The sequence below is a fragment of the Mirounga leonina genome, unplaced genomic scaffold (genome assembly GCF_011800145.1).
Source record: "Mirounga leonina isolate KUSES-001 unplaced genomic scaffold, KU_Mleo_1.0 Mir_127, whole genome shotgun sequence".
In the NCBI taxonomy this organism is placed as follows: Eukaryota; Metazoa; Chordata; class Mammalia; order Carnivora; family Phocidae; genus Mirounga; species Mirounga leonina.
The window spans coordinates 63,379,492-63,392,497 of record NW_023270316.1 but is presented as its reverse complement, the minus strand read 5'-3'; the positions used below and the strand labels follow the sequence as shown (position 1 = coordinate 63,392,497).

The window sequence follows — 13,006 nt, the reverse complement described above, 5'->3', positions numbered from 1 at the left end:
ATATGTATATTAAACCAGAGGTGATGTAGCATTTAATTTATTCAGCATTAAGCTTTATACACTTAACTTCATACTCTCTAGCAAAATATGTACTTAAAAAGCCCGTATTTAAAGTGAATGCTAAGCATCTCGAACAATTACCCTAGAGCATGTCACGGTCTCACAAAGTGAAGTTTCTCGGTACTGTGTCTGATTTTTATTTCAAGGAAAATTTCAAAGCAGCAGACATATGAAATCCTGGCAAACTTGTTCAGCTGTGTGTCACTCGAAACCCTTGATTAACCAGTAACCTGGCACCTTCATCCTTCTAGAATATAAGCACCAACCCAAAAATGTTTTATACATTTGTAAGTAGAGATGAAGTTAGCTCTTCCTAAGACCATCCAAACTACTTCTTAATGGAAGGGAAGGGTTAAACAGGCCTGGAGTCATCAATAACCCCTGCAGGTGTCATTTAGATAAACACAAATCCCAGTGATTTACATTCATAGGTAATCACTTAAAACCTTCACATAGTGCTTAAGAATAGAAGTATGCAGGACGTTTTAGAAAGGGTATTATTAAAAACAATTACTTTTTTTTTTTTTCAAGCCAAAGACCCAGGACCCAGAGAGTTATGTTACATTTATGTAGGACATTTATATTGCCTGAGAAATGAAGCACTACTGAATTTCCTTCAACAGAGATGGTAGAGTGTCTAATTCATTGAGGAGGCATTTCTATAACAGTTAAGCAAAATGAACTCCCTGCCCTCCTGGATCATGAGTTGTAAAAGGGGGAGACAAAGTGAAGAGACAAAAAAGTAAACCTAGTATATAGGGTATGAGGTTATAGAAAGCACTGTGGAGAAAAATGAATCCGAAAAAAGGGCCTAGAGCCTGCTGCAGTTTACGATGGGGCTGTTTTATATAGAGTGTCAAGGGAAAGCCTCATTGACTCCATATTCCTAAAACAAGTAATATTTAGAGGTGTGATATTTTCCGGAATATTCAAGGAAAGGATAGAGTCAGATCTTACAATGACCTAAAAAGCATCAAAATTTAGAGAAAGAGAGAAACTGTGTGCTTAGTGATCTCTTTTTGGATATAAGGGAAAGAGATAAAGTATTCAGAACTATCAACTAAAATTCATTTGTTGGGCACAAGAGTTACTGAAGAGGTCAGGCATTATTAGTCTCAGGTCAAAACTGAAGTATGGGCTTTGTGTAAGCTGAAAACTGTTACAAAAAAAGGAATGAAACAAGCAGGAGTCACAAAGTAGCCACTCGGCTCCTAAAAATCATACTTACTAGATAGGTTTCTTCAGTCCTCCTTGTGTAGCAGACATTACTTTGGACTTGGAGAGTAGGATGAATTTGACCATGCCTGTCCTGAGGAGCTCAGGCAGTTAGATGAAGCACACATAGGCATGTGGATAAAGAATTACAATTCCTGGGCACCTGGGTGGCTCAGTCGGTTAAGCATCTGCCATCAGCTCAGGGCTCAGGTTGTGATCCCAGAGTGCTGGGATCAAGCATGGCATGGGGCTCCCTGCTCAGCAGACAATCTGCTTCTCCCTCTGCCCCTCCCCCGGCTCAAGCTCTCTCTCGCTCTCGTTCTCTCTTAAATAAATAAATAAAATCTTAAAAAAAAAAAAAAGAATTACAATTACTCTGAGTGGAGAAGTACACACAGCATGCTAACCTAGCAGCAGAAAAGCTAAAGGCATTCGGGGCGGAAGACCTAGCGCACGCAAGAGCCCAGACCCTATTGGGAAAACGCTGAGAAGTTGGGGTGACTGGATGTTCCGCTATAGCAGCGTCGGGCTGTGAGGCTGGAGATGTTAGGATGGACAAGGAATGGCTCGGCCCAGCATGACAAGAAGTCTGAAAAAACATCTGGGACTTGATGGAGCCACAGCCTAAATGAGAGAGAAGTGTGGCATAAAAATGTTTTCATGTAGGGCGCCTGGGTGGCTCAGTCGTTAAGCGTCTGCCTTCGGCTCAGGTCATGATCCCAGGGTCCTGGGATCGAGCCCCGCATCGGGCTCCTTGCTCGGCAGGAAGCCTGCTTCTCCCTCTCCCACTCCCCCTGCTTGTGTTCCTGCTCTCGCTCTCTCTCTCTCTGTCAAATAAATAAATAAAAAAAATCTTAAAAAAAAATGTTCTCATGTAATAATTAGTTGAGAAATTAGAAACGTCTTATGTGTTAATTCCACTGATTAAATGTCATTCTAGTCTTTCTTGTCTATTACTTTCTGGAAGAAATGTTCCAAGGAGCAGGACATAAACACAGTAATTTAAAAGGTATTTTTAAAGGCAGTAAAACGAAGTGTTGGCATTAGTAAAAGAATGAACGGCCACTCTCCATCTCTAACAAAAATTAGTACCATTTAGTACAATTAGTAAATCCGTACAATTAAGCAGTAGGAGAGGATATCCATAATGCGCAAAACTGCAAAGTAATGAGTAGGTGAGCAGGGGCAGAATCACACCCGGAGGAGAGGGCTGGAGTCCGCTCAGGAGGCTTCATGAGGGAGGTGGTAGAGGGAGCCCGTGAAGAGTGGGAGATGTGAGCCCAAGAATGACACGCTGTCATTTTAGGCCAGGCGACAGAGGTGACGGGAGGAGTGGGTGAGGCTAGCAAATCCATGGAGCAGCAGGCTCTTGGCAGGGTCGGGGAGTGAGCAAAGAGCAACGGGGACAAGGCAGGGTAGGTCACGATGACACTGGAAATCGCAAGGGCGGCCTGCCCTGATGCGCGCAGCAGCTGCGCGAAGACCAGGCAAGCCAAGTGCAGGCGGATTTCAGGCGGATCACGGGAGTCTGGGCACGTGGGCTGGATTTGAGCAGGGACAGTGCGGCGGGAGCGAGCGAGCTGGCGAGCTGACGTTTGCAGGACGCTGCCATCCACGTGCCGCGCTGGACTGCGTGCCCACAGGGCTTATCTCGCTTGATTCGCCCTCCGGATGCAGGCATTAATTAATATCTCCGTCCTTTGGCTCTCCGGAGGAGGAGACAGAGGTCTAGGGAAGAAACTTGCTCCAAGTCAGACAGCAGATGGGAAATAAAGTAGGCCTTGCACTTCGGGGCTGAGGCGACCCGCCGCCATGGCCTCTGCTCTCCACGACAGCACCCGGTGTCGAGGAGATGGTGGGCGTAAAGAATTCCTAAGGCCAAAATGTGGCGTGAACTTCTGCCCTCCACCCGTTTATGTTTCCTATCTAAAAAATGAACCAAAAATGGGACGGTCCATAATCCTGTCGATTTAACACACCGAGGAGCGCCACGTTTGTTGCCTCGTTTTACAAACTACTCCATTCATGGCACCACTACCATTTGTTTCTGTGACTTGAAGTGTCTTAATAAGGATTCCAACAAAATTTTCACATTTATTGTTTAATGACTGGATAATATTTTATTGATTTGATGTACCCCAAAAACTCAAAACCTTTCTGGGTTTGGGAGCCTATTACAGAAAATATTGCAACAAAGAATTCCTTACAAATATATTTTGTAATTATTCCTTCCACAGAAGGACTTACAGGATCAAATGGTGCGAACATCTTTTTGTCTCTTGCCATGTAGCTGCCTAAAAGGCTTGTGCTAATTTACAATTCAAACAACAATAAACAAGAAAACCAACTTCCCTACATAATTCTGCTGCACTGGGTGTTCTCATTCATCCTTGGTACTTGTCATTTGAGAACTCAAAGTCGCTGTGACTTTTTTTTTTTTTTAAAGATTTTATTTATTTATCTGAGACAGAGAGAATGAGAGAGACACAGAGCACATGAGAGGGGGGAGGCTCAGAGGGAGAAGCAGGCTCCCTGCGGAGCAGGGAGCCCGATGCGGGACTCGATCCCAGGACTCCAGGATCATGACCTGAGCCGAAGGCAGTCGCTTAACCAACTGAGCCACCCAGGCGCCAGTCGCTGTGACTTTTATTTTCAAAAATTTCTAGCCAAGATGAACATTCTTTCATGGGCTTGTTCACTCACTGTGTTGCCTCTTGCGCAGAGATTTTTTTTTTTCCCCCTCAGTCCATTAAAGTTCTGATGTTTTGATGTTTTCCTGTCTCATTTCTTTTTCTCTAGGGTAGCTCTCTCTATGTGAACTTAGAAGAGAAGAAACTAGAATTAAAATGGTGCCTCTAGCTGTGTTTGTTATTTGGGCTTTTCCCCACCCTTTTCCAGAAAGACTTAAAAGAAATTACCAGTGCCTTTGTTTATAAACCTCACTTTACTCTGAAATAATTGCTGTAGATCAAAGGGAAGTGGAGGGATACTGCAGAGTGATCAGCTGATAACCATTTCTCCTTTCATTTTCCTAGCCTCACAGCTTTCACATTAGAGAGATCACACACAGCTCGGTTTCTCCTGATAGGCAGCCAGCTCCATTTTGGTGGGGAGGTGGGAGGAGAGAACCTTATCTTGAGAGGAGAATGGAATCAATGAAAAGAGCTGTTTGCTCTACGGAATGGAGTGGAGTATAGTGAGGAAGGGAGGCGGAGAAGGGATATTTGTTTTTTCTTAAGTGCTTATAATTAAAGCCTTCCCCCCAGTTGCTCGGTGAACCAGAAAAAGGTATTGGTGAAGTTGTGTGTTTTTAACATCACAAATGAGCCTTGCAGCCTTAATAGAAAAACTTGCTCTCCGGCGGCACCTTGTGGAAAGTAGGTCATCCTGCAACTCGGATACTTGACTGTTTAAAGGAAATCGCTTCTGGTAGTTGTGTGCTCCTTCCCCGTTACCCACTTTGCCTTCTAAACATCAAGGGATTTTGTGAAGGATTATGTCAGCTGTTGTATTTTTGTATGACAGTCGCTGAACAGTAAGCTGTATCTCCAGGTATGTATTCTGGAGTTGCGTGTCAAACCAAGTAACTATAGTGATTCTTAATGTTGCATCAGTAAAGTCATCTGTGGAATTTTTAAGGTCATTCATTCAAGAAAGCACTGATTTGGGCTTTAAATTTTTGTTTTCCAGGTGGAAACAAATTAACCAAGCAGCATTTTCGTCTGAATTGGGCATGGATCTCCTTTGAAAAGGACTATTACCTGATCAATGAGGACTCCAAATTTCTAGATGTCGTTCTTAAACGTAGAGGTTACTTGGGAGAAACTTCATTTATAAGTAAGTTTAATTTGCACTTCTGTCAAAAAATCCCCTTTTTTTAAGCAAAAGTTCGTAATTTTACAATGATTAAAGTATGTTCCTTTTAGGGGCGCCTGGGTGGCTCAGTCGGTTAAGCCTCTGCCTTCGGCTCAGGTCATGATCCCAGGGTCCTGGGATCGAGTCCTACATCGGGCTCCTTGCTCAGCAAGGAGCCTGCTTCTCCCTCTGCCTGCCTCTGTCTCTCTCTCTCTCTGATAAATAAATAAAATATTAAAAAAATATATGTTCCTTTTACTGCTCTAGTTTTAAAGTTTAGGGAGATGTTGACATTTAAAGGTTCTTTAACTGCTAAAGAAATATGCCAAGAGTTTCATGTCAAGGCTAAATCATAGACAAAAGGCTGCAAAAATAAGAAATGTGTAACCAATTAACATACCTCTCCAAACCTTCTACCTACATAAGATCTTTCTCTGATGTAAATAACCTTACAAAAATGGCAGTAATCGCTCATAAGTTAAAAAACTGTAAATGTCACTAGCCCTTAGAAGAGGCTTAGGTGAATCTGTAATTTAACCATAAGATAAAAATCTGCAGAAATGTCAGTATAAAACCTATATGAGGGCCACTTTAATAAGTAAGTGAAAAACCATTCAGTAACCTATTAGGCGTTGAGGTGTAATTTACTATTTGTTGCACTGGAGTGCTTTGCTAGGTAAGGGAAAGTTTACATAAAAGCACTACATAAAAGATGTACATTGTGACTTTTCTTCAGAACCAACAGTAAGATATTAAATACTAGTCATTTTCTGCTGCTTTACCCTTTTAAATAAAACGGAGAGTCAAAAGCAAAGAATAAAGCTTTTTTTACAAGCCCAATTCAAGTTTTCACATTCAATTTCATGCAGGCACAAAATAGAGAAAAGTAGGTATACTGGTAATTTTAAGCAGTAATACTTTCGGCACAAAAAAATTGGCATATTGATGAAAAATGCCAACCAATAATATATTGGGAACCCCAACCAATATATTATTTTTGGTACCATATGTTTTATAGACATCTAGGCTGATAGAATTTTCTCAAGGTAAAGGAGCTTTCGTTGACTGAGAGTGCAGTTAAGGTAGGAATCTAGGAAATGTCGGCAATAAAAAAATTAAAACTGGGCAATCCTGTGTTAGTCTGGAAAACAATTACTTGAAATTTTACTGGTCCGTGAAATTCAAAAGCCGTAAAGAGTAGATCCCTATTCACCCACGTACACACACATATACACACATAGCATACCCCCTACTTCAGCCACAGCCACAATCCCCACCCCTGACCTTGTTCCCTCTGACTTTTGGATGCCGGGTATTAATTACCCCTTATTTTTATTTATTTATTTTTAAAGATTTTATTTATTTGAGAGAGAGAATGAGATAGAGAGAGAGCATAAGAGGGGCAGGGTCAGAGGGAGAAGCAGACTCCCTGCCGAGCAGGGAGCCCGATGCGGGACTCGATCCCGGGACTCCAGGATCATGACCTGAGCCGAAGGCAGTCGCTTAACCAACTGAGCCACCCAGGCGCCCCCCCACACACTTATTTTTAAAGTGCTTTTGGTTTGTTAACTGTAGAGGAGAGATTTTCACACTATGCTCTGCTTGATCCCTTAAGGTTACTTTGCTCAAGGGGCCCTGGTCCACCTGCAGACCTCCTGCAGTCAGGACAGCTCTGCTTCCATCTTTATTCACATGTACCTCTTCTCAGCTGTCATTTCCACTCTCTGTGTCAAACCCTCAAAAGCACTGTGAATGCTCTTAACTGCTGTCTCTTTAGAAGCATGTTTTGTCTGCACACATACACGTGCTCTGCAGATCAGGAATCTGATCCTGTTTTACTTATTGTCAGTGATGATGAGCCTTCAGTGTTCTTTGTGCTTGAAAATATGGGGAAAATAACAATGAAAAAACAGAGAACCTTAGCAATTCTTAAAGATGCCTTCATCTCTTTGCATTTTGCCTGAATTCCTGGTGGGTATGTTCAGTTTACTCACTTACACAGAGTCCACTGAAAGTCATGGGAAAGTTACTAGTGGAAAGATACTTTTAAAACCATCTTTCCACATTCTTCTCTTCATTTTTTTTAAAAGATTTTATTTCTTTATTTGACAGAGAGAGAGAGCGAGAGCGAGAGAGAGAGAGAGAGAGGGAACACAAGCAGGGGGAATGGGAGAGGGAGAAGCAGGCTTCCCATTGAGCAGGGAGCCCAACGCCAGGCTTGATCCCAGGACCCTGGGATCATGACCTGAGCCGAAGGCAGACCCTTAACAACTGAGCCACCCAGGCGCCCCACCTTCATTTTCTTTTTTAAAGCGGAATCCTAAAACGTCAAACAAGAGCCCTTTTTTTCTCCTAACGTTATTTTTTCCACGAACTGTTATTTCCTCTGTGTTGAGATGAGCACCAGCCATTCTGCAAACGTTCTTTAGCTCTACTTGGTTAACCTCACATGTTACTTAGTAACCTGGGGAGATAGGAAGTTGGCAAGACTTGCGTGTGTGGCCCACACCCATCAATCACTGAAGATGTCAATAGCATTCAAGCTGGGACAGAGAATGGAAGTCAGATTAAAGAGGAGAGTAGCCTCCAAGAAGTTCCACAATGAATGTTTCCTGTTCCTGTTTCCTAAAACCTCCACTTTCACTTAACGAACTTTTAGAATTAGATAGTTTGCGTGATATCTAAAGGCAGCCTATCACTTACGTTCAGGAGCACAGTTAGTAAATCATGAATTACATGAAATCTATATAGGTGTTTTCTCGGAGATGATGATTCATTTTATAACCAATATAACCCATTAATAAATTAAATATGCCTGTGCATTTTATAAAGGTATTTGAATTTCAAAGATCTTATTGCTACTGGTTATCGAGCATTTACCAAATAAATACTTCATTAAGCACATTAGGTACTTCACCTTTGTCTTTTACTCCTTACAACTTACTTCACTCTCTAACTCAACCGAATTTTCTAGAGTGCTTACTGAGTGCCAGACACCGTGTTACCTAATGGACTATGAGCGGGCAATAATAGCTAAAATTTTATTGAGTTCTTATGATGTGCCCAATACCTTACATAGTCAACCCCATAAAAGGAGTGTCATGATAACCCCCATTATGCAGGTAAAGAAACAGAAAAGTTGTATGCCCAGAGCTACTAAGGGGCAGAGCCGAGATTTGGCCCCAGGGCTTTCTGAACTATCACACCTGCTGCTTCTTAAATCCTCCACAACTGAGGAAGTGCATAACCTGCCTATATTCCCATTGCTGCTATGTGGTCGAGGTAGGGTATGGAATCCAAAAGTACCTTGCTTGACCTCCATGCCATTTTTTTATGCCAGAGGAAAAGATGCAATTGTGGTTTCGCTTAGTAAATCGAAGTAACGTGTTTTGTTTAATAATGAATTCTCTTTGAAAAAATAAAAGCATATATGTAAGCCCAATTTGTAAGCTTTTTGATTTCCAGAATTCTTTTTGCCCAATCTGATCATGTTATTTGTAATATATATGGTTTACCAGCTGAATATCTGTATCTCCAAGTAAGAGCATTTTTTGAGCATTGTGTGTACGTGACTGTCTCATCTACCACATTAGAATAAAATGTGGACTAATCTGTGTTCTTCACAGTCTATAGGCCATTTCTTCATTCTTTATTAAAATGGGCACCTATATAAAGGGCCCTATGGAGATATAAAGTAGTGTCTATCTATCTACCCTCAGATTTTAATGCACGTAAGATTTACCTGGATCTTGCTAAAATGTTGATTCTGATTCAGGGGGTCTGGAGTAGAGCCTGAAATTCTGCATTTCTAACAAGCTCTCAGATGTTGCTTATGCTGCTGATCCATGGATCACACTGTTAAGTAACAAGATAGATTAGCACTACACTCAGAATAGGTACTGCGTGTTAATTATAAAAAAGAAATCTTTATTTTTGATCCAAAGCAAGTTTAGTATTTCATCTAAGTCTTATTTTACTCTCTAAAAATATAACCTGTCCTTCTTAGTTTTATCTCATGTTTGAGAAGCATATCAACAGTTTAAGACCACAATTTTTTTTTCTACAAAATAAAGGGGCGCCTGGATGGCTCAGTTGGAAGAGCATGTGACTCTTGATCTTGGGTTTGTGAGTTTGAGCCCCATATTGGGTGTAGGGATTACTTAAAAAAATAACATCTTAAAAAAAGAAATAGCTTGTGCCTTGAGAAAAGAGAATAAATGCAAAAGTACAAAAGACACAGACAACACAAAACACAGTTTTTCAGTTGATTAAGCCTTCTGCCTTCAGCTCAGATCATGTTCCCGGGGTCTTGGGATTGAGCCCTGCATCGGGCTTCCTGCTCAGTGGGGAGTTTGCTTGTCCTCTGCCCCTCCTTCCTGTGCTCATGCTCTTTCTCTCTCTCTCTGGTCTTTCTCTCTCTCCCCTCTCAAATTAATACATAAAATCTTTTTTTAAGGTTTGGTTGTTTTGTTTTGTTTTGTTTTGTTTTGTTTTTTGTCAGAGAGCGAGGGAGAGAGAGAGCACAAGCTGGGGGAGTGGCAGGCAGAGGGAGAAGCAGGCTCCCTGCTGAGCAAGGAGTCCTATACGAGGCTCAATTCAAGGACCCTGGGATCATGACCTGAGCCAAAGGCAGATGCTTAACTGACAGAGCCACTTAGGTGTCCCTAAATAAATAAAATCTTAAAAAAAAAAAAAATAGAAGTCCATTCCTCTTTGCTTGGCGAATCAACAATACTGCCTATTTATAATTTACATCCAACATTCAATTGGGAATATTTTATAAAATCCACCCAAAAAATTATATGTGTTTTTAGCAGCAACAATGAAATTTAGTATTACAATATATGTTTTATTAGGTTGGATAACTTGATTTATCACTTAGTAAGGATGACTAGTTGGAACTAGTGGACATTCTTTGTATTATACTCATTCCTTTTTTTGTTTTTAACTGCCTTTTGAATCTCCAGGAAAATAATGCATTGTTGGTGAAACAAAGCAAAACAGAAAAGTGGGCAGTAGTTATCAGAGACCAAATAATAGATTCTTTGCTGGCCCATGCCACTGGGGATAGATGGGTCAATGAGCAGCATGTGTGCTGGAACCTCAGAGAGAATGATTCCTTTCATCATCACCTTGGCAGTGAATCATGGTGGACCCAAGAGGTGTTGACAACCTGTCTGTGTGCACTAGGAACCAGAGAGCTAACAGGAAGTCTGCAGCATTCAACAAAATGTGTAGTGCTGGGATTCCTAGTTCTGTGCCCTTTTCCTCCTGACATTAAATAGATGTTTTACCTACTATTAAAAAAAATGCAATATTTATGTTTTTTTCTGAGATCTATAAAACAAAAATATTTTAATGAAATACCTATTTTCATCTGCATTTTAAGATGAGGCTAACAATCAGTAATGTATTCAGATGAAGAAATAGTCACATTAATCTTGTAGAAGCACCACTCTCTAAGAAGAAGACAGTTGTTTCAATTAAATAAGAAATGTTGCAAAGACTTTATTTTTCAGACTTTTAATTCTAATAGTCACAAGATTTTATTTTTCCCCTTTTAAGTCTGTCTTTCCTAACAAGTTCTCTCAAAATGCCAATGTTTAAAGAAATATATTTGAAAATTATTCTATTAGCTCGACTCCCTAAGAGGTTCTGATTCAGTTTAAGGATATATACTATATAGTACAAGCACTACTGCAATTTTATAATTTTTCTATGACATTGGATTTGTTGACTGTTGACTATAGATAATCTATGATTTGAGTACATGGTATAGTAATGGTAAAGATCCTCTTGTAATGTAGTGAAAGACTCCGAGATCCAGGGCGCCTGGGTGGCTCAGTTGGTTAAGCGACTGCCTTCGGCTCAGGTCATGATCCTGGAGTCCCGGGATCAAGTCCCGCATCGGGCTCCCTGCTCGGCGGGGAGCCTGCTTCTCCCTCTGACCCTCTTCCCTCTCGTGCTCTCTGTCTCTCATTCTCTCTCTCTCAAATAAATAAATAAATAAAATCTTTAAAAAAAAAAAAAAAAAAGACTCCGAGATCCTTCAACCTCCTCAGCTCCCTGCAGTTGACCTTGAGTGAACCATCAGAGTAAGCCAAACATACTGCTCATAACAACCTTATGTATTTAGCTCTCTAGTTCTGTTCACATGGTTTCATGGAATTCTGAAGTGTTCCCCCAGAAAAAACCTGGATGTGGTCATGTTGACAATCACTGAATTAGATTCCTCATTCTAAGAGTCCTCATTCCGTAAATGTGTAGAGAGTATTGTAACTCTTTATTATGCTTGACCATTTACAACTTTGATTATCAAAGAATTCTTGACTCACAAGTTTCTTTTTGGTTTATATTTTCTAGTTAGAGAACTTTTTTATGTTTTTATCATATAACATGTGCAATATAATACATGCAAAAGCAAATGTGAAGAGTTTTTAGACTGAATGAATTTGTAGGAGTAAAAATATTCACAACATGAATATCAATTTACTGGGTCTTGCTTTATAAGAGGTTCCATCTAACACAAACATAGCTCAAGGAATATACAGGAAAACCATCATGAGGTCAGAATAGAACAGAATCATGAACCAACCAACACCTACAGGAGAACACTTTCACTGTGGGACCCATACCCAACCGTCCATTTCATGCAGTCAATCCTGGATCTAGTAACATGCAGGATGAAGTAACACACAAAAAGTTAACAACAAGAAAAACCTTAATAATCCGATTGAAAATGAAACTAAGAAAATGATACCATGTTTTTGTGAAGGTATTGGCACAAGAGATGGGACTGCAGAAAAAGACAAAGACTTCAAGGGCAAAGCACAGAAACAAGTGCAGTTCAACCCAGGCCAGACCAGGGCCACCTGGAGAGTGCGGATCATGAGTGATGGGGAGCACGAACAGTCGGAGACCTTCCAGGTGGTTCTCTCAGAGCCCGTGCTGGCTGCTCTGGAATTCCCTGCAGTGACCACAGTGGAGATTGTTGACCCAGGAGATGGTAAGAGCTATCATCAACTTGTTTATATTGTTGCTATTGGGTTTTTAATGACAAAATACCTTATAAAGGAAGTTTTACATTCAATTTTTGGACTTTCTTTGGGGGGAATGTTCTAGACTCATGGTTCAGTATTCTCAGATATGCTGATGGGAGAGGGAAACCAAAAACTAATAAATTCATTAATAAGGGAAGCTATGTTGTTCCAAGTAAATGAATTACAAATGCACATATGATTATCAACATGTTCCTTCTCTTATTATAATTCCATCCTTTAGAAACAATATTGTTCATCTCCTTTTTCTTGAATTAATTCATTATTTCTTAAAGTCTTTTAAGTGTCTTTATAAAATTTCTTTACACAAATAGTTTAAGAATTGGGCCATTTTTGGATTAATTTGCTCCCCAAGGTACACTTCATTGTTCAAGTTTCCTGCATATATTTATGAGCCAAAAATTTTCATTTGGCCCATGTGCTTCCACATTCGTTACATAAAACCCACCCAACCTAACCTCGCTCTTCAGTGACTCGTGTCTTGAATCATTGCTCTTAACTCCTATTAGGTGATGCTTTGTTGTTAGTGCGCACCTTTGGCTGATGTTGGTAAAAGTGAGTCTCACTGCTATTGTGTGTAATTTGACCCATTCCCTCCCCCTGCCATACTTTTACAGTGCTGGCTTGTCTCAGTGCAGTCAGGAAAAAAAAAGAGAAAGAAAGAAAGAAAGGTTGAATGGCTTTCTGAGGGCTGGCATTTATACAAAGGTGGGAGAGACTCTTCTAATGCTGAAATCCTGTCAGAAGCCAGACGTGACTTTCTTTTCAACTGCCAGCCTACTTTATTTTTTCAGTCAGAAAACTCTTAAATTTTCTGT

General features: G+C 40.5%; 1 protein-coding gene across 1 annotated transcript in view; it reads left to right on the top strand.

Annotated features, from left to right (window-relative positions):
- FREM2 (FRAS1 related extracellular matrix 2) overlaps positions 1–13,006 on the top strand; it is a 159,660-nt gene that overhangs the window by 69,854 nt on the left and 76,800 nt on the right. Inside the window, exons 3-4 of the mRNA XM_035003501.1 lie at positions 4,966–5,112; positions 11,906–12,136. Coding sequence (XP_034859392.1) covers positions 4,966–5,112; positions 11,906–12,136 — 378 coding nt within the window. The remainder of the gene's footprint in view (positions 1–4,965; positions 5,113–11,905; positions 12,137–13,006) is intronic.